Here is a 23,238-nt window from a genome sequence, read left to right as displayed (position 1 = left end):
AATAACCCCCATGTAGACCCGTGCATTGAGCATGGGAATTCCCTGTTTTGTTCGAGGGATGAATTCCGAAAATTGACAAAAGACCAAAAAATTTAACTTCAGGCTATATTTAGTGTCTAGTTTCGTATGCTGGGTCGTTATAGGACGCCCTCAGGCTATTTTTACATTTTCACGCCGCCAATCTTCTTGCCCATGACAATCCGCAGCACGATGAACAAGGCGGAACCCGCGACCACAGTGACTGCACTGAACAGCTGCGCCTTCCAGAATATTTTGTTCGACAAATCTAGCAGTGTTCCTGCGATAGGATTTCCAATCAAAAGACCCACACCAGCAAATGTGAAGCACATTCCCATTCGTGTACCCACGATGCTCAAGTTCGGAGAGATCTTGGCGAGAATCGTGGGTGGCAAGGAGACGATAGCTCCGGACGCATATCCATAGATGATCGAGTAGACGATTGTGCCCGCCTCATTATGGATTCCAATCCATGCAAAGGCCAAGACGGAGGCGATCAGGCTGATTGGAATGATCGTGTTGATGGAACCGACCCGGTCAGCGAGAAGACCCGGGGTGATTCGTCCGAAGACAGACGCGGCGTTGAGAATGGCGATAATGTAGAAGGAGATGTTCTCGCTGGCGTTCAGGTAGTCACTCAGGAATGTGGGCAAGTAGAAGAAGGGGAAGTATAGGCCGATGAAAGCGAAAAACAAGGCTACACTTAGGATCATGAATGGCGGCTCCTTGAAGGCGGAGGGGTCGATGATCTTTCTGGCTTGCTTTGCTGGCGGCAAACGCGTTTTCATCACGGCAAGCGAGAAGAGAAGACCCCCGAGTGCGATGAAGCCGATTACACGGGTTGTCCAGCCGAAACCAAGAGGGCCGATGAGTCTGTGGAAGACGATGGGGAAGATCACCGAGCCTGGGCGCAGATATTAGCTAGCGTTCACGTCTTTTTTCCTAGATCAAGACTTACCAATACTTCCTCCTGAAGCTACGATTCCAGTGGCCAAAGCTCTCTTTGTCGAAAAGTAGGTTGCAACAGTAGCTACACTAGGAAGGAAAAGACAAGCACAGCCAATTCCGACCGCAACACCATGGGCGAGGAAGACCTGGTAGTACTCAGTTGCCAGAGAGGTCATCATCAACCCAAAGACCACGAGGAAAGTTCCCAGAGCAATCAACGTCTTCAGGTAACCCTTGTCAAAAGCAGGACCAACAACCACTCCGACGACGAACAATAGAAATCCTTGGACGGTACCGATCCATGAGATTGACGATGCAGAATACCCGGGGAGAAGCGTAACTTCATAGTAACTTTGGAAGACGCCAAAAGTGTTGACGACACCCCTACCCATGTTGAAATTAGTTCTTGATTTTTTTTGTTTCGCCGCTAAACTTCTCTTAAACTAACCAAGAATTGAAGAACAAGAAAAAAGCCCCTACAACCTGTAGCCATGCAACAACACCTCCATTAGGCGGAGGGGGTGGTGTTGCGATCTGCTTTTCCGTGCCAGAATCGGGAGAATCATCAGGCGAGAAGGCAGGCTCGGGGCTTGGGGGGGCTGGGCCCTTTTCGACATCTAAAGACATAACGGCCGTTCTCTTTGTTTTCCTGGGGCGGGACGCGAATAAAACCCAAACACGAGCAATTGAAAAACGAAGTAGATGCCATCTTCGCCTCTCAAATAGTATATTCAGAAGAATTACTCCGTACTTGGTCGGACTCTCGGGCTTTCGGTCTGTTCCTGCAAGCGCGCGATTTGTAATGAGCTGGAGGGATTAGTTATTAAGAGCCCGCATTTCTTTGTGACTGCATTCGCTTGACCCACATCGACTAAATTCCTTTTGTCAAATTTAGTCGAACCGTGTATGCAGCAAATATGCTAAGTGGACCGATCCTGTTTCCATCGGCCCAAAATCCAAAGGATGCAAAACACAAAGCAGCTACAACCTTAGAATAGAAAACCCTCTTAGGCAAATTGCGTGATCTATTGCACAATTGAATCCTCCCCGGGCGGAAGGTTACATATGGGGCCAAGGGGCTCGCAGGTAATATACCAAGTGGACCGTCCAGTTCCCTTCGCTCAAAATCCAAAGGATTCAAGAAGCAAGCCAGTCATAGCCTTAGAATAGGAAAATCCCCTGAGTGGAAGGCGTGATATGTTGCGTGATGGAACGCCCGCGCGGAAGGTCACATAGGGGCCTAGGGGGCTTGCAGGGAATACGAGAAGCTGAAGAAAAGGGTTTAGATTGACGCAGTGAGACAGCAAGTCGCCGACGCTCGAGGCAAAGCTTGTCCGGGTTGGTAGGTTTGTAGATCGGGCGTTGTTGATCTTCCGTGATTCTCATCATCGTCCCCACACCGGCCGGCCACGGGACGGAACAGACCGTCATTCTCCCGGGCGGGTTTGGGCTGTCCCATCTGGGTCAATCCATGAGTTTGTGCAGGTCTAATTCGTATCATATTGTAAAGATTTCGACTTGAATTTAATTTTGGCCAAGATAGTAGGTTTGGCCTTCGACTTATGTGTTATTACAGTGCTAACACTACATTGTACAAAGAGGTCTGGAACAATGCAAACGGAGAATTATCATTGCCAGTGGAAACCAGGAGCAGCCGATTTCCGTCACGGCGAGGCTTGTTTGAATATGCATTTAAGTAAATGCTTGATGGTCGGGCAGGATCTCCCGTCCTGCGGCTGAAACGCTAGCCAGATCTAGATCAGTGGCGAGCTTCTATGTACTAAATGGCGGAATTTACGATTGGTCAACACACTGTGCATCACTAGCGCACTCTATTACGAATCCTATTGACTAATCATCTACTGCAAATATATGCACTGCCATATTGAACACACAAAGAGGACGAAAGGTCCGAAACACCGAGTGCGAGCCTACTTATGATGACGTGCGTAAAGCTATGGAATGCGAGTGATTTGTAGACATGCGTCTGATAAAGAAAATATCAACGTTAAGAAGGGAGGTAAAGAAGGAAGAAGACTGCATGCCAGGATTCACCTCTTAACGAACACGACATTCCGATTCGGCCAATCAAAATACAACAAGCCCCATCGTGCAAAACATGCAAAAGAAACTAATGAAAATCATCTTGGACTTAGGTGGTTCACTACACCCTGGCCGTTACGCTTAGACCTGTTCATACAGGGTCCCATGAGATAACCTTCTATGTACGTAGTACGCCCCAGAGGTGGAACTCCTTCGCTTATTACTATATAAAGACCATGGGCAACCATGAAAAGCCTATGATTCCCTATAGCTTTGTATAATATCTGATAGTATGATGTACTATAAGATCAGGTATAAGATGTCTACAATATAAGCATGATTTACTAAAAAATCAATTTAAATATTTTAAAGAATACACTAGGAGAGAGTATATGAATGGGGCTGCAATTCAATATATCTAGTCACACTACTCCTGAAACACAAATATCTGCTTGCGAGATCCAATCGCCCCTTCGTGAGATCGGTGAATTGCCTCACGAAGCGTCTGTTCAATCTGTGGGGCCCCTCGTTTCCACTCTACGTATTCAAGCGCTGGTGCCTTCAAAATTCCTTGCGTCAACAGTTTGGCGAACCAATCAAAGAGCGCCTCCTGCTTCGGCCCGTCCTTTCGCCCCAGGCAGTCACTCAACCGAAAGGATTTCAGCGTGATATTCCGCTGCCACAGGAACTGTCGCAGGTTCCCATCGGACGAAACTCTTGGGCCGAGAAACCCAGCAGTCAACAGAGTTCCACCGGGCGTAAGGTGGGTCGCCATATGGCGGGCGAGATCATCATCAGAGATGGAATCGATCGCCATCACGACCCTCTTCCCGTCAAAGGCGTTGGTCGAGTGGAGCTCATCTTCCGTCAACACGAGACTGGCACCGTGCGAGCGCAACGAACGCTTGGTACGTTCCAACTCATCAGCACTAGCTCGACTGCGGATCACGCTGATAACTCCGATGCCGTAGAGTGGGGCAAGTTGACTGATGAAGTGACTGATAGTTCCGTTAGCGGCGTTCTGGATGATCCAGTCGCCGGGCTCGAGGTTGCAGTACTCTCGCAACTGGAAGTAAGCCGGAGCAATCCCCATGCGTAGAATGGAGGCCAGGTGTGGGGGAACAGTGGATGGGAGGCGGATGAGGTCGTCCTCTTCAAGCACCGCGTGGGTTCGCCAAGTACCTTTGCAATGGGTACGTAGAATCACAAGATCGCCGACGGCCAAGTTCTGGATTCCGGTGCCCACTTCGACGACACGAGCGGCACCATCAGAGCCCGGAATTGCCAGTGACTCACCATCCTCGTTGGGGATGCTACTCTGTGGCTTGATTGGGTATTTTCCATGAATGACCAGAAGGTCTAGTGGATTGATGGGGACCGCGAGGAACTGGACAAGCACTTGTTCAGGTCCATGGATGGGTCTAGGGTGCGCAGCGAGGCGTAGTCCCTTGAGTGGTTCAGGCGAGCCGTATGGGAATACCAGAGATTCAGCCATGATGGAACGTGGGTAAAAGTGGAAGTAGTATGGCGTTTGAGTAAGACCAGAAATTGAGAAGCAATCAACAACTGAAATGCCCAAGTAGGATGGCTCAAGGGGGCATGTAATATGGGGCAAGATGGATTAGTTCGGACTTTTAATATCCCATGCATAGCGATCCGTGCCCCGTTAGCTCATTTTAGACAATGCCATTACCAATACGGCCCTGGACCGGTCCGTAGCCTACTAGTGGTGCTCTCTCCAATCAATTTAGCATTTGAACAAGACTTGTATACAAAACGAACTATCTGGGAATATTATGCGAGCAAATCTGACAGACGTCTTGATGAAGCTAGTGCACGGCTATGCAAATATTCTTCTATACGATATACGTAGCCCCGGGGGCTATTAAGGCTTGCGTGAATCTAATGCAAGACTTGGAACAATATCTCTGCATCAGGCTAGTAGAGAGTATCCCACTTTGTTCTACAGACTATGTGTAATTGGTGGATATAAGTTCACTCTCGCATGAAGGGTTGATATGATTGGGCCGGGGGTTCAAAATAGGCATGTAGATTGCAGCTGTAAGCTCAATTCCACGTGCACACCACATGTGTACCCTCGTGGTAACCTGTATAGCTCTGGCAGGATGCTGGCCAGCTCCGAAGTCTCGACAAGGGCTTGACTTGAAACAAATGAGCAAACCCATTAAGAAAATGCCTCATAGTCAAATCCTTCCAAGACTGTAAGCAACGAACTGAAATCCATTGGCAGGCAGCAATTGCCTTCCGGATGCTTGAAGAATGTGTTGCCATGATTACGAGCAATTACGTTACAAATTGACAATTAGAGGTCTAGAAAGGGTTTTTTATAGAAACCCCAGAACATTTGTTTTGAATAATTTGAGGATTCGGATGCAGGATGAGCCGACCCAAGGAGTATCTAAAATCAAGTGGTCAGCTTTCGTCTATTTAAAGGTGTCGATGAGAACCACTTTTGAGATATCAGCTCGATAATTATTCTATCTTCATGGACAAGACCCTGAGCTGAACGGCATTCAAAATTGTATCAAGATGGCACCAATTGCTACTCAATACCTCTTGGATAGTCCCCCTTCTCATACTATCAACTCAAAATTCAAAATCGACGACACATCATCCCATCACGAGGCAACAATTAAACCTCCTTCTGCACCTTGCTTGATTACAGACTTCATTCACTACCAAGTGAAAAAGAACCCAGACGCTCCGGCTGTCCACTGCGAGTATGAGCAGCCATATACCTACCACCAACTTTGGTCAATAGCCCAGAGCATTGCCTCTTGTGCAAAGATACTGCCTGGATCTATTGTTCCAGTATGTTTGGATCCAACGGTTGAGTTCGTGGCCAGTCTGCTGGCAATTATGGTATCTGGGGCAGCTTATGTTGTCCTCGACCCAGAAGGTTCTGTTGAGCGGAACCGAGCCATTGTGAAAGACACAGGCGCGAATTTTGCTATCACAAACGGCAAATACTCCTCATTCTTTGAGACTTCAGTCCGAGTGGAAGATCTTCTTTCCTCTTCTGAAGCGCCCCAGGAAGATCTCGGGTCTTCTAGTTCGAGCCCTTCAGATCCCGCATATTTGATTTACACATCCGGTACGTGCATTGCAGGAGAAAAGAAGCCATTATGCATATCTAACACATTCGTAGGTTCTACTGGAAAGCCTAAAGGAGTTCTTTTGAGCCACCGTGCCGCTTCTCATGGCATCAGTCAGTTCAGTCTGAATGGACACAAGCGGTGGCTCCTTTTCTATAACACGGTATTCTCAGCAGCCCAGAGAACCGTTCTGGCTACCCTAGCCAAAGGTGCTTGCGTATGCCTGGCACCCCGGAACCGCCTGGCCACCGCACTTCCTGAAGTGCTTTTCAATCTCAAAGTCGATGCCCTTGGTATCACTCCTTCGGCTCTGGCCTTGCTCTCTCCGAGTGAGGTACCAGAGAGTCTGCGGCAAATCACCACCGTCGGCGAACCTCTTAGCCAGACTCTGGTTGACTTGTGGGCTGAAAATATTGCCTTGCGTGTCTCATATGGTCTTAGTGAATGTGCCCAGCTAAACTTCTCTCGACAATTGAAACCTGGTGATAATCCTCGCAGCCCAGGAATACCTCTGGATACAACAACTGCTGTGATCCTCGAACCTAACACGACCAGAGAGGTCTCCGTTAATGAGCCTGGAGAGCTGTGTCTATATGGCCCTCAGATTGCCAGCGGCTATCACCAGCGTCGTGCAGAGACAAACAGGGCTTTTGTTAAAGCCACACTCGCATCTGGTATACTTTTCCGAACTGGTGATCAGGCCGTCCGTCGCTCAGATGGCAGCTTTGAGATTCTCGGACGAATTGACCAGCAAGTCAAAATCAACGGCCAGAGAGTCGAGCCACAAGATATTGGAGTAAATTTATCGGCTCAAGAAAACGGACGTGATGTTGTATGTCTTGGTGCCAAAATCAAGGGTCAGACTTCCTTAGTCGCGGCGGTGGTTTCAAACGAGGACGACTGGGGCGCCCTAGTCAACCGCTTGCGAAGTCATGCGCAGCGCCTTTTCCCACCTTATATGGTTCCCCAATACTGGCTCCGATTGGAAGCTCTACCAACGAACCGAAATGGCAAGGTTGACTTCCAAGCAATCCGCTCAGTTGCCGAGTCGACAGCGATCGACAGCCTGCTTGGCCGAGACCTAAACGAAAGTGCCAAAAGACACCACATGAGCGAGATTGCACTTGCAATTTCTCAAGTCTGGGCTAATGTCTTGAAGCTTGATCACTCAGTGATCCGCTCCAGCGACTCCTTCGTAATCTTGGGTGGCAGCTCTCTCGATGCGATCCTTGCGATTCGAGAATTGCGAACTCGTGGTATTCACCTGGAGCTTGCAGACATGCTGAGATCGCAAGCTCTAGAAGACGTTGCTGACTCTTCGCGTCTGGAAATCAAAGATAACGAGCGTCCTCTCCCGCGAGCCTTCGCTCTTATCCCGGAGGATGATTTCAAACGTGACCTGCAAGCAGACCACGGTGTATCAGATGCACTGCCGGTCACGGCATTACAAGAAGGTATTCTTGCTAGCACTTTGCAGGGAAACCAAGACTACCTGTACCAGAGAGTCTTTGATATTCGCCATCTTGATCATGTCAGACTCCAACTTGCTTTCCAAGTGGTATTCTGGAAAAGCGAGGTATTGCAATCTAGCTTCGCTGTGGGTACTAATGGATTTGTTCAAATTTTGCGTAATGATCTTCCGTTAATCTGGGAGGAGTCATCGGATGGCCTCCACAAATTCCTTGAATCAGACAAGGAACGAGGTGTGACTCTCGGAGAGCCCTTCATCAGAGTGACTGTTCTCAATGGTTCTATTCTGGTAGTATCAGCACATCACGCTCTGTTCGATTTCTGGTCACATTCATTTGTCTTTGACGACGTTGCTCGTCTCTACTTCGGCAAGAGCCCTGAAGTTCGAACCCCATGGAGGTCCTTTATTGGCCTGGTGCAACAGCAGCTAGATACAGGTTCAACAGAATTTTGGAAAACTCATCTTGCCGAATCCGTTCCTACGATTTTGAACCATTCTCCTGTCCCAGAGTTCTTCAGCGCAAGTCGCATATTGCCCATTCAACTGAAGTCAGCTGCTGCAGCCCTTCAAGTTCCATCAAGCGCTATCATCTACGCTGCATGGGCCTTAGTACTCTCATCCCACACTGCATCACACGTGGTCACCTTTGCGACTGCTATTTCTGGTCGAGAGCTGCCTCTAGAAGGCATCGAGACAGTGAACGGTCCAACTTTGGCTATGGTACCCCAGACTGTAACTTTGGGGTCTAACGTACCCTTGACAGATATTGTGCAATCTGTTAATGCAAACCTCTGGGATATCATCAAGCATTCCCAGATAGGGCTACGTGGAGCATTTCACGCTGCTGGTCACTCAAACTCTACTTTCCTGGACACAATGGTTAATATCTTAGTCAACCCCCAAGGCAAGAATGAGTTGACTAGTGAGGTATTCCAGGCGTATGGATCCCGCGGTGCCTGGCGGACTGAGTATACTACTTTGAACATCGAAGAGAGCCGGGAGGGCTTGGACATTGCCCTTACGGGTCCAGTCGAGAAATGTCGCCTCGAATTTATCTTGAATCAGTTCTGCCAAGCAGTCACCAAAATCAGCGAAAGTCCACAACTTCCAGCCAAGTCGCTCAGCCTCCTTGATGCCACGGAGTTGGACTTTTTACTCGAGTGGAATGATGACCAGCCAGCTCCGACTACCCTACACGGAGAATTTGAGTTGACAGCCCGAAGGCACTCGTCCCGAATGGCCATAAACTTCGAGAACAAGAAGCTCATGACATATGCTGAGCTAGACGATGATGCTAATCGAATGGCAAACTTCCTCTCCGTCCAGGGCATTGAGAAGGGTCATGTAGTCCCTCTTCTTCTTGAGAAGTCTTCACTCATGATAATTGCTATCTTGGCCCTGTTCAAGCTCGGTGCCGCATATGTACCCCTGAGCCCGGAGAATCCGGTCGAGCGAAATGAATTCATTGTTCATGATGTTGGAGCCCGTGTGGTTCTTAGCGAAGAGGAGCACTCTTCGTTCTTCACTGCAGACGATTTTTCTTCAGTTATGATTGACAAGACGCGCCTTTGTGCTTATTCTAAAGAAAAACCCGACGTGCAGGTCGCGTCGACAGACCTTGCTTATATCCTATATACATCCGGAAGTACTGGACAGCCCAAAGGTGTCGCCATTCACCATGGCGCTTGTGCCAGTGCCATGAAGTCGATTATTGAATTTGAAGGTAGACAAGACCAGCAGTTCAATGCTTTGCAGTTTTCAAACTACGTTTTTGATGTCTCGCTGTATGACTTTTTCGTTACGTTATTCAGCGGTGGAACGCTTTGCATTGCTTCATCCGATCACTTGCTGGGCGACCTGGCAGGGGCCATCAATGATATGAACGTGAACCATGTCTTCCTTACGCCTACCGTTGCTCGACTACTAAGTCCTAGAGACGTCCCCAACTTGCAATCGATGACTGTTGGAGGAGAGCAGTTGACTCGAGATGTCATTTCTACCTGGGCACCGGTAGTCACTTTGCGCAATGGTTATGGACCTACCGAGGCGTCTGTCCTGGTAACCATGAAAGATATCCACCAGAATACTCAAGGTGGTAACATCGGAAAGCCGCTTGCTTCTGTTGGCGCGGTTATCCTTGAGGCTGATGGTGATCAACCACTTGCTTATGGAGCGATTGGTGAGCTTTGCTTCTGGGGTCCTCAGTTATCTGATGGATATTTCAAGAAGCCCGAACTCACAGCTGGAGCTTTCTTCAATTCAACTTTCGGCGCTGGTCGCCGACTCTACCGTAGTGGTGACTTGGCTCGTTATCTCCCTGGTGGCGACATCGAATGCTTGGGTCGGAAAGACGACCAAGTCAAGGTCAATGGCCACCGTATTGAGCTTGGCGAGATTGAGCAAGCTATTCTTCGATCAGGCGAAGCGACCGACTGTATTCTGACCGTGTGGAAACATAACAACACAGCGCATTTGGTGGCAAGTGTGGTGTTCGATACTGTTGATCAAGACTTCGACTTTCTTTCGCCAAATCACTTTTCTGAACAAGCTGAAATTCTCAAGGCCAAGCTCAGTGGTCTCGCTCATTATATGTTCCCCAAATTCTTAATTCCTCTTCCTTTCCTTCCACGGATTGCCTCTGGAAAGGCAGACCGCAAGCAGCTGAAAGCTCGAGTTCTGGCTCTTAGCCAAAGCGATCTCGCAAAATATTCCTTCGATAAGATCGGGGCTAATGGCTCTGAAGAAATTATCCCAATCTCCACTGTATCTCAGAAGTCACTCCGAGACTCTTGGATCGAAGTCTTGCAGCTTCCAGATGACAACTTCGGCCTCGAGGCCAACTTTCTCAGCCTCGGTGGTGACTCTATCTCTGCCATCAACCTTGTCAGCCGCATTCGACGCAAGGGAATGAACATCACGGTTCGTGATGTCCTCAAATACCCTTTACTTGGCCCTATGTCGGAGCATTTGGAGCAGGAAGACAATGAGGCGTCGCTCGAAACTGTAACATTCTCGGTTCCCACGGAGTTGCAGGATGCCATTGTGGCGATCGAGCTCAAAAGCTCTCAGTATGAATACGTCTACCCCAGCCCTCCTGGACAAGCTGAGTTCCTCGGTCAAGGAGCTCGCAACGATCAATTCTGGAATTTGATGACCTCACGGTCTCTTGGAATCAACCCCGACATTGCTCATTGGATTGAACTCACGAAGCAGTTGACTGCGACGAACGATATTCTGCGCACAACCTTCACAACAATTCAAGGCACTTGGTACGGTGTTGTTTTAAATGACTCCACACCCATTGTAGAGTTTCATGATATCTCCAGCGAGTCTCAGAAAAGCCAGGTGCTACAATCAATCTGGGCCGATCGATTTGTATTTGGGAAGCCCTTCATTCGATACGCAGTCTTCAGATTCCCCAACGGCGAGCACCATATCGTGACGAAACTTGACCATGGCCTGTACGACGGCACCCTCCTCCGAGTCTTTGACGCCCATTTTCAAGCTTACCAGCGAGGCCAGGAAGTTGAAAAGTTCACTTCCTTCAAGGAATTTACCTTCCATATCTGGAAGATCAACCAGACGCGTCCAACTCTCGACTTCTGGACTCAACCAGAGAAGCGACCGATAGAATTCAAAATCTCCGACGCGACGGCGCCACGAATCAACGCATCGGTCGTGCAAACCATCCAACTCAACTTCGAAGCATTCAGTCGCTCCAGTGGCGTGACGGTCTCCACGCTTTTCCAATCCATTTTCCAACTCTGGCTTTCTCGCCACAGTAGTAAGAACAGCATCGCCTTCGACTATCTGTACACCGGCCGGAATGTCGATCTCGAAGACCCCCAAAGCATCAACGGAACCTGCGCGAATTTCCTCCCCATGCGCTCCGAAGTCGACTCGGAGGCTTCTATGCAGGACTACTTGCTGAAGACTCAGGATGATTTCTGGCAATACACGGAAAACTGCACCGTCGGCATTGAGGATATATGCCAGGCAAACGGCTTCGCTCGCGAAGATGTAGCCAACCAGACCCTCTTTTTGTTCCAGCCCTTCGAGCCGGCGACGGGAACTGCTGCGACCGAGCTGCAGAAATGGGTTGTGATGGCGAAGTCCCAAGTCACCATGCTTCAGCCTTATGCGGTCGTCTTTGAAGTTATCAAGACCGCGGATATGAATGGGTATAAGCTGAAACTTGCCTACGATAGCTCTCTCTGGTCGAAAGAGCAGATTGAGGCAGAAGTTGAGCTTGTCAATTCAATGCTCTCAAATGCTGTTTCTGATGCAACTATCTCCACTGGATCGGTTCTACGATCACAATGAAAAGATACATAGTATTTACTAGTACTACGTGTACTAGTAGTATTTACAGCACTCATTACTATATATTCAAGTTATCTCCTATTGTCCTCGTTTGACTTGATTTCTCTCTTTCTCTCTTTCTCTGACAATCTCATTTTGTTCTTTCCTTTTACTAGTATGTTACCAAGACTTCTTCATAGACTGCTACTACATGACTACGGGCGACGATAGCGTCCAGCGGGAAAAAACGGGTTTTGACCGGCAGAAACTAAGATACCGGTAATACACTGTTCACGTTATGTTATTTTTACTATGGTTTATCTTTTTCAACGTTCCTATGGCAGCCTGGTACGGTATTTTTCAAAAGGTCCACGCTTAGTTATTTGACAGTTCTAGAAAACTCCCTAAGTCAGGTGATTAGTAGCAACTTTAAGCCCAATATTAGAAGGGAAAGAATTTGTGAATTACTGTGCCATATGACGCGCGGGGCTCAAGCCACTGTGACATCTCACCCCGGCGTTGCTGTGGGGCATGACGCACGCTAAGTGGATCTCAAATAAGTGGCTGCTCAGCGGATATTAAAGTACAAAGTGTTGGATTGCCTTGAACGTCATTTGTCTGACGTCATTTTAATATATTTTGGACCGTGGAACAAGCAGGTAAATAAAACCATTCATGTCCCCTTGTCTGAGGGGAGTCCTTAGACTCGTGTTTTGTGCCCGTTGGTAGTAGAAGCCATACTTTATATTGTCCTCTTGGTATGTTTAGCCAAATCCTGGAATAAAAGCGAAAATGTGATGAACAAGTCTGACTGAGTATATCTACTATTTTAGAAAGCCTTGACAACCCTCTGCCACCATGCCGACTATGCACGAGAGAATCCGGGCGGATCTCCTCCATAAAGAACGCTCACTTTGGACAGCACTTACATCGGCTGATCCAGCGCCCGCCGTGAAGAAACTGAGCAACCAAGAAGTCAACCTGATGTTCCCGAAAATGCACACTCTCACACTCGAAGACGAAGAAGCTTTCGACGAGGGCTTGAAGCCACCGTTCCATCGGTTTGATGGGTATCAACTGGATGATGTGAGGACAATTGTTATAGATCTTATGGCTGGGGCAGTGACGTATAAGGTCCGCGCTGTTCGAGGGAATCAAGAGTATCGGGCAACAGGCTCAACTACATGGAATCAAGCTTCTGATGGTGAATGGCGAATTGTTGCTCATCAAGAGACACTCCTCTAGATGTTAATGAGACCTCGGGATGCGGGCGCATTGTTAATTTTGATACCTTGGGAATTCAAATACTATGCATCATGACTATATGCCTCAGAGCGTAGCCGAATCAATCAAGTTATTGTCAGTGTATTATAGTATACATATTTACATACTTAATGATTTTGTAGTAGATAATTATACCAAAGATTCATACAGACACCAATGCGTCGTCAAGCTCTATAACTTCGCTGACCAAAGCTTAGGGGACTCCTTCATATTGCGCCCATGCTGTCCACTTTGGCCCAAGTCTACCACAATTCCCTCCCCAAAGGAAACTTCTTGACAGTCATCATCGTCCACACAATTGACATGTTGTACCACAACAAAATCTACCCTTCGGCGACCCAACACAACCATAGGCGCATGCCATGTTCCAACCCCATATGTTACAGCCTGTCCGCCGTGTGCAATGAACGCTTTGAGATTCTTGAGATCGGGAGGATCGCGGATGGTAATAGTCTCGCCTGACGCGCTTTTAGCTGTCGCAGTCTGACCTTTCAGGGTCGGCGCAACAACAACAAGGAATATAGGTTCGTCGTCGCCATTCCCGACCTTTGAATGGCTTGAGAGATCGACTGGAATGAATGTCTGGTTGGTGAATGGGTGGCGCTCAAGGATTCGAACATCAAAAACTTCCTTGTCGGATTTCTGGTTCGTAGTGATTGTTCGCAACTTGCGAGGGAAACAGCAAAACATCGTCATTCGCGTCGAGCCGGTCTTTTGGCTCGGACTGGCCGCGTAATTATTGAGCATTGGCGAAATAGGACTGTACTTGAGCGCGGAATTCTGATTGGCTAGCACTGGAGTTGGTTCGAAGGGTGGGAGGTTTGAAGGTTGAGGTGGAACATTGAGGTCTCGTGGTATGGGGGAGCAAATGGCTGTGCCGAATGGTGCGAAGCCGGCCGGGGTGAGAGGCTCAGGTACCAGTTTGCCGGTCGGGATGGAGGCGAGGAACGGCGCCATGATTGAGATTTTCCTATGTTCGCTCGTATGTATCCAGTCACTTGTTGGAGGGAGAGATGGTTTGAGGAGAGGACCAGAGAAAGAAGAAAAGGATTAATGAGAGTTGAGAGTTGAGATTATCGGCGTGGAGGTTCGAGCGCGGGGAACATGTCGGCATCCTCCGGCGATAAGATAGGCGGCCGGGGCCGAAGAGCGGGAAAGCTTCAACTTGAGTCGCCAGCTTCAATGTATCAGCTTGGCATAATAGGAGTTATTCAACTCATGAGCGTGAATTGGAGATGGGAGGTTTGAAATATAGCATAAACATGATATTAAAATATTCTAAATGTTCTATTCTCGCTTTATTAGGATGGCTGAAGCCACTTATTCGAGTATCTATTTCATGACGATCCTAAAAACTTGACAACCGCTAAAAAGGAGAGTTAGAAATGTAATAGAGCTAAGCAAGTTGAGAGTTTGGGTCATAGTTACCCTGTCGGAAAGCCTCGGGGTTTTCAGAAATCAACCAGTGTCCAGCATCAACATCTGAAATCTGAGCATTCGGAAAGAATCTCTTGATAACGGGAATAGTGTTATTGGAGACATATCCAGACTTGGTGCCTCTAACGAAAAGGGTAGGCCCATTATACTGGATATTATCAGACTCGCTGAAGGGAAATTCCGCCATGTTATCGAGCGAACGCCCTATTACATCGAGCGGAACTCGAAACTTCAGTGTTTTATGTCCGTCCTTGGAACGGATGAGATTTGTTAAAAGGAACTGGCGGATTGGAAGAGACTATAAGTCCCAGTTAGCGATGAAGTTTGCGCGGTCATTAGTTGGAGTCTCATCGTACTTCCTCGTAGTCTTCAAGGATCTTGTTTGCATCAGATTGCTTTGAAACTTGCTCTCTTTCGACATGTTGCATGCCTCGAACATACTTTGGAAAGTCACTCTTCAGTGCGGCATTCAACGGCGCATTGTCGACGGGGATCAAGGCGGAGACACTTTCTGGTGATTGGAGAGCAACCGTCATAGCAGCCTTCGCGCCCCTGAAGGAAGAGATATCAGCGATACGAACTAGACAAGGAAAGGTAGATCCGGAATTGAGAGTTATGTTTGAAGTTCCAGGGAAACATACATAGAATGGCCAATAAGGACGCATTTTGGTAATTGTTGTTGCGCAATGAATTCCTGCACATCCTTGGCCATAACACTATAGTTATGCTCTTGGGAGTGGAAGGAATCTCCATGGTTGCGAAGGTCCTGTATTTATATGCATATTTTAGCTTCAGCTGATCAATTTCAATGTATCCTCTCTCGCTATTCATGCGTCAACCAGGAGGGACTGCGCTTCCGCCGTACCAGTGTGAAAACTTGACATTTCAAGTCTCGAGCCAAGGCTCTGGGACATTTAGTTAGTAAAATGATGTCAACTCATAATCAATTATCTTCGACATACTTGCTGATGCTCCGGTTGTTTTGTTTAGACCCGAAAAGTCCATGCAGGAACAGAATAGGATCGCGAGTCACTTCCTCCTTTTCGGGGCCGTAAACTTGGTAAGACAATTCCGCCCGATACACGCGCGCCGTCGAGAAAGCACGAGCTCCGGCGAAGCTTCTTGCAGCTGTCCGAGTGAAGAACATGGCGCGAAGTGACCAATTTAAAGATGTTGAAACAGAGCTTGCGCGCAACCTTGGAAGTTTGGAGTATTTGATGGGCTTTTAATCTCGGGCCACTGGCGGGCGGTTCTTAACTAGTTTAGTTAACTATGTATAACGTAATCCACTACCGAGCTGGACACCTCAAAACACCATAGTAAATGCGATAAATTACAACTTGATATCTCAACAGCCATGGTTGGTGTGGCTTTTTCCTAGTAGACTAGTACTTTTTAGATGATGTTTAGCCTATTTGCAGACTTTAGAGAATTTGTTACACCTGGTGATGTATGTAGATATATATATCTCATGGCTGACAGCAATATATTTTTTGACACCAATGTAAAGCACACTTTAAACTTCCTTGAAGTTGAAGTGTAGTGATCATAAGTCTTATCGTTGGCTATGGACAAGAATTGTGATTGAATGAATCCCTGATTGCTGAGATATAAGCGTGGAGTTTATCGCATTGACTATGGTGTTTTGAGGTGTCCAGCTCGGTAGTGGATTACGTTAGTTAACTAAATAGAAACATGGCACCTCCAGCTGGGCAGCTCAAATACAAATGTCGATTAATATATGCGACGTATTCATATACAAGTGCGCTACTATATAGTATGATTCCGGCCACCCATCAGCTCCAGGGATAATCACCACCCGAGATTGGTGCATCTTGATGCCGAAGTACGAAAACCTTGGAAGCCGCGGCATACTTTACATTGAATGGATATCTTTCAAAAAACGATGGTCATTTTAAATTCATTTTAATATCATCATGAAGGAAGATCACCAACGCCAGCCATGATTGTTAGAGGTTTGAGCGAAAGAAACCTCATTCGCCACCCATGTTCAACTCATCAAAGTCATCCAACAGCTCTTCCATGTTGATTTGAGGTGTTTCATCTTCACTTTCATTGTCCTCCTCTTCATCCATAGCATCAGTTGCCTGAGCTTGTTTCCGGGACTTGTAAAGATCCAGAGTATGTCGTAGTTCTTGATCTTCTTCAATGTCACGCAAGAACGCCTCGAAATCTTCTTCCACGCGATTTGCCTCCTGCTCCTGCTTGCGACTCTTCTGTTGAACAGCACCAGCAAGAGCCTCGTCCTCATGTTCGCGAGCCATACGGCGCAGGCGCCAGGCGCGGTTCTTGGGCTTTCTCTTCCGAGCGTAGAATTTCTTAACTAGTATAACGTCCGGGATGGTCGAACTATACTGAGAGCTTGCCTCTATCGCTTCGTAGTTATCGTCGTTGTACATGGTGCCACTCAGATGATAACCTAGAACAGAGTCACCGACGTGGAGAATACCGCCAAGATGCGTGCGCGTGAAGTAGGTGATATCGTTAGAACCTAGATCAGAAGCACGAGCGACGGTGACTTCAGCTAGGTTGAATTTCCCATGGGAGACACCAGTGGGCTCAATATCCATGACAATGAACTCTCTCAGCTCGGACACGTCGGCTAAATTCTTGAATGGGTTTCGCCAATATGTGTCTGTTGGGACATCGGTTGTTTGGAGGGTACTCGGGTCCAAAACGTTGATCGCGTTCCCTACGCGATGACAAAGAACAAGTGGCGAGATATTTCCAGATTGGCGGGCAAGCTTGATAGGGAGCGCAACGAGATCATCCTTGCAAATAGGAATTATTTCGACGGAGAATGTAAATTTGAACGATTTTGTGCTGGTGTGAATATCCATGGAGATAAGTTCCTGTGATTTCTTGGCCTTGCATGGGACAACGGAAGCAAGGAAGTCAACCATTTTCTCGGCGTGATTGCGCGCTGCGAAATAAAAGTCGAGTCCATTGGGTGCCTCTTTGATATTCACGGTATCCTTGTGAGCGCCGTTTTTAAGGATCAGTTGCTCGAGGTAGAGGAAAGTACGTTTATGAGGCACCTTCTGTCGAACTTGGACTGCTGCTCGCCATGTGTTATGCGTGTATGATTTCTTGCAGTCTAGGACACAGTAATGTCAGTCAGTCTGAAAAACGATCCTCAAAAAGTGGAGGGTGGAGGACATACCGTCACATTGCTGCGAGGCAACGACATATTCTACCTCAAATGTCTGTTGGATGATTGTGCCTTGGAAGGCTTCTTGTTGGATCGTGATTTTGACTTTGACTCGGCGGGAGTGAGGTTCGGTCCAGATGAAACTGGCGTCGATGATACGGACTTTCGATAAGCCTCGAAGACGACGAAGGCAGACTGCAAGAAGTTCTTTCGACTCGGGAGATGCAACGACCCAGCTGTTGGGAGGCTGTAACCACCGTTCGCAGTCTCTACAACAGTGGAGAGTGGCTTCGCGCTGGATACTGGATTATCAAGCATGTCAGATACGGCTTCTTTTAAAAGTACGGAGTATAAATTCTTACCCTTGAGAAACGTCGACATTTAATCTCAGACAATCCTGGCAAAGCGCACCAGCAGACGTTGTTCCATCGATCGGGGCACCACAGTTGCAGCAAAGAATACTAAATTCGAGAATACGATTAACAATCATTTTAGTAGCGAGACAAGGGGATTTGAGACTCACGTCGCAGCTACAGGGGCATCCTGCAAGGCCGACATGGGGACCGGAGCATCCAGATCCATCGACATGTTGGATTTTGATGGTCCAAAAGAATATCAACGAGACAAATGAACTGTGACTCTTTTTTTTTCTCTTCTCTGCCCCGCCTTGGATCAACTTTTCTTGTCGCTGACTAAGATGAGCGGGTCCACAGTACTTTCTTGATGCCTGAATTATAAGGCATAAATAGGTCCAGAGGAGAATTGCTAATACCACCCCTCAAATGGCTAAACCCACCCCTTCTAAGCTCACCGCCGTATTTGTAATACCACGAGGCACAAAGGCATCAATTTTCTGCCGGCAGCATGAATACGGTCCAGAATTAAATTAAATCTCCACGTAAAAAGCTTCCATTTTACCACACATTTAACGACATTTAATATGCAAGCAAGTTATCTCATTCCAAGCTTAACCTAAAGAGGAAACAGGGGCTGATTTTAAAAACACCGGAAAATGCATTTTCAGTCGAATTAACTGGCAAATCTGTTGATCTGCGGACATCCAGGCCTTTTATGCCCCTCCACGCCCCAATTTCCACACGTATCGGGTCTCCTCCGCGATTGCTGAGTTGCTGGCTGCTGTGAGCCTTGTTGGGACCATTGCTCATAAAACTCACGATCTACAGCATCTTCAACGGCACCTAGCTGCTCCCATAAGCTTGGGATCCGCCTGGACCTCGCCTGACCGCCCATTTTAAATTACACCGCCTTGTTAAGGGCTCATATTACAAATACGGCAGAATTTCCCAAAGCGGCTTAGAAGGGGTGGGTTTAGCCATTTGAGGGGTGGTATTAGCAATTCTCGGTCCAGAGTTGGAGTACTTGATGCCTCAGGCCGTAACATGTAACATCTTTGAATGATTACGGGCAGATTTCGAGCAGAAAGACTTAGATGCAGTTGAATAGTATTCTCCTCGCAGGCTTTAGTGCATACTGCCTCCATACTACATAATACAATCTGCACGGCTGGCCTCGGGACCACCAGTCCAGATGTCTACATACGAAGTGTTTAGCTACTACACCTGATTGGTCCGAGCTTATCCATCTGCGGGGAATTCGAGTTCCGCTCACAGCAACATCGAGCTTACAGGTCCAACATTGATCGTCTCCCGCTGGCTCAATCCACTTGATGTCTTCAATCTCCCGACCACCAGACCCATGCCTGGTAGCTATTATTCTAATCGTGCGATCGCGCACTGGACCCCGACTGGTCTTTCATTACCCCCCGAACCCGCTCAGCGAGAATCGTCTCAAGACAACCACTAAAGGCGGACGGCGCATCTCCCGCACGCGCAGCCGACAAAGCACGAAGAATACAGACTCAAGTTCGAGCGACGACAGCGGTCTGAGTTCAGACGAAGAGGAGGAGGAGAGAGAGCCTGAGAGCCAGAATGCTCTTCCAAACCAGGGCCAGGGCGCAAACACAAGCTACTCGGGTGGGCCGAACTCGCTTCTTGGCAGACGCGCGAGTAACTTTGGGATCGTGGATGAGAACTTGCCTATCTCAGTGTCGCCAAACGCTGGAATAATAGAACCCCAGCGCCCTGGGTCCCTGGGGTCGGGTCGGGCCTCATCGCTTCGGAAACGAGGTGGTGCGGGATCCGATCTCGAGGACGATGGGGCATCTGATCGCGATGGTCCTGGTGGAACGTCCCGCCTACCCTGGGAAGCACTCCTGGGGCTACCGGGGAGTGTGTGGGAGAAGCTGCTAAGCCCATCCCGATCATGGCATAAGCGAAGATTTGAGGTGGGGATCAATGATCTCGCCCTTGTCGGGTGGCCCGTTTTTATACGCGAGGATGGAACCTGGGCCAAGCAGCGACGCAGGAAGAAAAACAAGGAAACGCACTCAGAGTGGGATGGCGGGGAGTTGGGACACAATGAAGATCTTGAGGGTTCGAAAGATGACGATGGAGTTGCCTCGCCTGATATGGGGGCTAGTATTGCCACCATCACTGAGTTGACGCTTTCGCCCACTGATACGAAGCGCCATTCTGTGACCAACAATACGAAATTTGGAAAGCAGTCGGATGACGATTCTCTTGACCCAGAGGATAAAGATCATATGACTATGTTTAATGTGGTTTTTGTCATGGACCCTCCTTTACTTGAGTACTCCGGACGCGTTAAGGAAATCTACGAAAATGTGATTAAGAAGTTTGCCAAGGCCCTAAAATGGGAGCAAGCTCGAACAGATTATGTCTGGAAAGAATCACAACATATATTATCTATGCGTAGAAATGCGCGAGAGTCAAGTATGTTCTTACACCCACAGATCTTCTTATGGTCTGCGCTGACAAGATTATTGCAGAGTCATCGGTCCATAATCTCTATTCCGACTTAATCAACCAATCCTCGCTGGCGAGGGCGATATATACAGTTTACACCAGTATATCGGCGTCGAAGATTGCTTCTGTTTCACTCAGCCCTGACGTTTCAATATCGCTACAAATCCCCCCGCTGACTTCCACTCCATACCTAGCTGGCCCGGCAGACAAATCATATCCGGGTCTCTGGCTGACAACAGCAGACAGCGCTACTCCAGTAGACTCACATGGGGTTGATGATAATAACAATGCGCCTCACCAAGTTCTTGCAAAACATTTCGCCTTGCTTCTCCTGGATAGCGAAACCGCTATTATAAAGGACATCGAAACTTCCGGAGGCACTCTTGCTCCGGCTTTGGCACATTATATTCGATGTTCAAAACCGACAAAGTCTTTCGCTCAAATTTCTGTCTCTTCTGGAATACCACTCTCTACTATCCAAATGTTAGCTAGTCATCTGGTGTACTGGCGCAGAGCTCGGGCCATTCCTCCTATTCACCAACGGGACACATACATTGTTTCTCCCAATTGCGATTTAAGCAAACTGGAAGTGGCAACAGTCGCCTACCAGACGGCTTTTCCTACGCTTCCTAGTCTTCCAAAAATGTTATCGGCGCTCAGTGGTACTCCTCGATCATATGGAAGTTTTATCCCCAGCAAAGATCACAAAGAAACATATTTTACTATTTTAGCATGGCTCCTTCGAGGAGGCTGGGTAACACAACTGCGCACGTTTGCTCGCATCAAAGTTACCCCCGAAATTAAACTGGCAGTGGAAATGGCTCTCCGCAAAGAAGAGGTGGATCGCTACCTTGCTAAAAGCAGACCGAACAACATGGCCGAAGACGATACAGAAATCGAGGATGACGACGATGATGCAGGGTCGTCATCCTCATCTTCACTGGCTAGCCAAAGTAGTGGAGGCGAAACTACAATGCCCAGTCGTCATGACCCGCACGCACAGCTCCGTACTTCCCACAAGCTCCTTGACCGGTCCACCGCCCTGCGGCTTTCATCTTTGATTCTATCCCCACATCGAGCATCCTCACTTGAGTCCCGATGGTTAGATGAGATTCTTTCTCGATTTCCTGACAAGGCGAGTGGCACTCAGCTCTCTGACGGCGCGAGTCCGGATATCGCACCAAAAGACCTCCAAACCTTGCTTAAGATATATTGGCCGTTATTTTTAAAGTATTTCAATGGATGCGATGCACTCGAGAAAATCTCGGTCCGAGAGAATCTGAAAAAAAAATTAGTGTGGCAGATTCTCACTCGCCTCGGCTTTGGAACTGGGCCGACGGGTTCATTGGAGCCAGATGCCAGGGAACAGGTCCTGGTCAGTGTTCGACATTGGTAGCATTATTTTTCATGCTATGTACTGTATTAATCTAGCGTTTAAACAAATAGACTGGGGCACATAGGAACCTTTTGAGATTCAAAACAAAGTTAATTCTTTTCTCTCTCTGATCAGTGGCCAGTTCTGAGTTTGATCTATATCATCCTTGGTAGCTGTGAGCAATCAGCAGCTGTTGAGCCGGAGCTTGATTAGCGGGGGAAAGAAAACTTAAAACCGGGTTTAAACAAGAACTTCATACCTACAGTATCAGGTACATGTCGAACTGTGAGACCCTCTGGGCCTTCCGCATACTGCCATATCACCGACACGGATATCAACGCTCAAGCTGTCAACATGACAGCTACACTATAGACGGTGCGGAGCATGGAAGATTCCGTCTAGTAGTTAGCAGCATGTATAATAATCTTTCTGTGAGCTGGCCTTTGGAAGGTCAGCAATTAGTTCCTGTGCAAAACCGAATACCAAGTCATACTACAGAACGTTACTATCCTACGGAGCACTCTGAGCACTCTGAATCTCTACATCTTCACTCTCTCTATTAGCTTCGTACTCAATCTGGACACCGTTCGCGTGTCCTTGCAGTTCTAATTGTGGCTGCTAGTAGTACATAACAGGTATACATAATATGAATAGCACATACAACGCTTCTTTTCGCCTATCCAAGCGGCTTATTCCCCTTTTTAGAGGCTCCTTGGCCCTCCGAGTCTGGCGTTTGATCTTTAGGGTCACAAGTCTGTTCCCTCGATAGAGGTCTTGGAGCCGCCGAATCTTTGGTCGTGATTAAAATAAAATGGTATCCATGTCAGTGCCAGTGCAAGTGCTGTGCCATAATTCCAAGGTTATATCTCTCCGAGTCTCTGGCGTATACATAGTATGCTTTTAACTTAGGTGGTGCACATGTGGCTATAAAATTCCTTCGAAATGTCAGTCTGAGTGCAGATAGATAGTGGATTTGCCTTCTGTATAGAATTGTAATGCAGAAATGTAATACTTAGTATTACATATAATTTTATATGCAAAATGAAGTATTAAATTTGAATCTATATGAAGAAGGAGAGAGGACTGGGAAAGGTTCATATGCCTTTTTTGTTGCTATAGGCCTAGCCCTATATAACCTTTTCTAAGACCCTATTAGCATTAAATGGTGCTAATCCAGTAGCTAAAAAGCTATTTTGGATAGTAGGGCCTTTAAAAGCCTTTAATCT

General features: G+C 47.7%; 8 protein-coding genes across 8 annotated transcripts; 3 read left to right on the top strand and 5 right to left on the bottom strand.

The window, feature by feature from the left end:
- Window positions 1–161: 161 nt before the first annotated feature.
- On the bottom strand, window positions 162–1,593 carry N7478_012724 (uncharacterized protein; the record flags this gene model as incomplete). The annotated part of the gene is made up of 3 exons (XM_056928934.1): window positions 162–922; window positions 977–1,350; window positions 1,415–1,593. 3 exons carry the CDS (start codon window positions 1,591–1,593, stop codon window positions 162–164), a joined length of 1,314 nt encoding a protein of 437 aa, XP_056772296.1.
- Window positions 1,594–3,436: 1,843 nt separating this feature from the next.
- N7478_012723 (MDR family NADPH-dependent oxidoreductase) lies at window positions 3,437–4,504 on the bottom strand (the record flags this gene model as incomplete). The annotated part of the gene is made up of 1 exon (XM_056928933.1): window positions 3,437–4,504. One exon carries the CDS (start codon window positions 4,502–4,504, stop codon window positions 3,437–3,439), a length of 1,068 nt encoding a protein of 355 aa, XP_056772295.1.
- Window positions 4,505–5,559: 1,055 nt separating this feature from the next.
- On the top strand, window positions 5,560–11,919 carry sidE (nonribosomal peptide synthase SidE; the record flags this gene model as incomplete). Its single annotated transcript, XM_056928932.1, has 2 exons — window positions 5,560–6,124; window positions 6,179–11,919. 2 exons carry the CDS (start codon window positions 5,560–5,562, stop codon window positions 11,917–11,919), a joined length of 6,306 nt encoding a protein of 2,101 aa, XP_056772294.1.
- Window positions 11,920–12,756: 837 nt separating this feature from the next.
- On the top strand, window positions 12,757–13,143 carry N7478_012721 (nuclear transport factor 2 family protein; the record flags this gene model as incomplete). Its single annotated transcript, XM_056928931.1, has 1 exon — window positions 12,757–13,143. The coding sequence occupies one exon, from the start codon at window positions 12,757–12,759 to the stop codon at window positions 13,141–13,143; it is 387 nt and encodes a 128-aa protein (XP_056772293.1).
- Window positions 13,144–13,353: 210 nt separating this feature from the next.
- N7478_012720 (ureidoglycolate hydrolase) lies at window positions 13,354–14,139 on the bottom strand (the record flags this gene model as incomplete). Its single annotated transcript, XM_056928930.1, has 1 exon — window positions 13,354–14,139. One exon carries the CDS (start codon window positions 14,137–14,139, stop codon window positions 13,354–13,356), a length of 786 nt encoding a protein of 261 aa, XP_056772292.1.
- Window positions 14,140–14,578: 439 nt separating this feature from the next.
- N7478_012719 (uncharacterized protein) lies at window positions 14,579–15,766 on the bottom strand (the record flags this gene model as incomplete). The annotated part of the gene is made up of 5 exons (XM_056928929.1): window positions 14,579–14,917; window positions 14,976–15,171; window positions 15,261–15,385; window positions 15,485–15,524; window positions 15,582–15,766. 5 exons carry the CDS (start codon window positions 15,764–15,766, stop codon window positions 14,579–14,581), a joined length of 885 nt encoding a protein of 294 aa, XP_056772291.1.
- An 847-nt stretch (window positions 15,767–16,613) lies between these two features.
- N7478_012718 (ribosome-binding protein NMD3) lies at window positions 16,614–18,379 on the bottom strand (the record flags this gene model as incomplete). Its single annotated transcript, XM_056928928.1, has 4 exons — window positions 16,614–17,737; window positions 17,804–18,093; window positions 18,154–18,252; window positions 18,315–18,379. The coding sequence occupies 4 exons, from the start codon at window positions 18,377–18,379 to the stop codon at window positions 16,614–16,616; spliced, it is 1,578 nt and encodes a 525-aa protein (XP_056772290.1).
- A 1,099-nt stretch (window positions 18,380–19,478) lies between these two features.
- N7478_012717 (nitrogen permease regulator 3 family protein) lies at window positions 19,479–22,033 on the top strand (the record flags this gene model as incomplete). Its single annotated transcript, XM_056928927.1, has 2 exons — window positions 19,479–20,604; window positions 20,661–22,033. 2 exons carry the CDS (start codon window positions 19,479–19,481, stop codon window positions 22,031–22,033), a joined length of 2,499 nt encoding a protein of 832 aa, XP_056772289.1.
- Between the last annotated feature and the right edge of the window lie 1,205 nt (window positions 22,034–23,238).

The sequence above is a fragment of the Penicillium angulare genome (assembly GCF_028827245.1).
Source record: "Penicillium angulare strain IBT 27051 chromosome Unknown utg000012l_segment0_segment0, whole genome shotgun sequence".
NCBI classification, from domain to species: Eukaryota; Fungi; Ascomycota; class Eurotiomycetes; order Eurotiales; family Aspergillaceae; genus Penicillium; species Penicillium angulare.
Note: the sequence above shows the minus strand (reverse complement) of the source record. Positions and strands in the feature narration are given on the sequence as shown.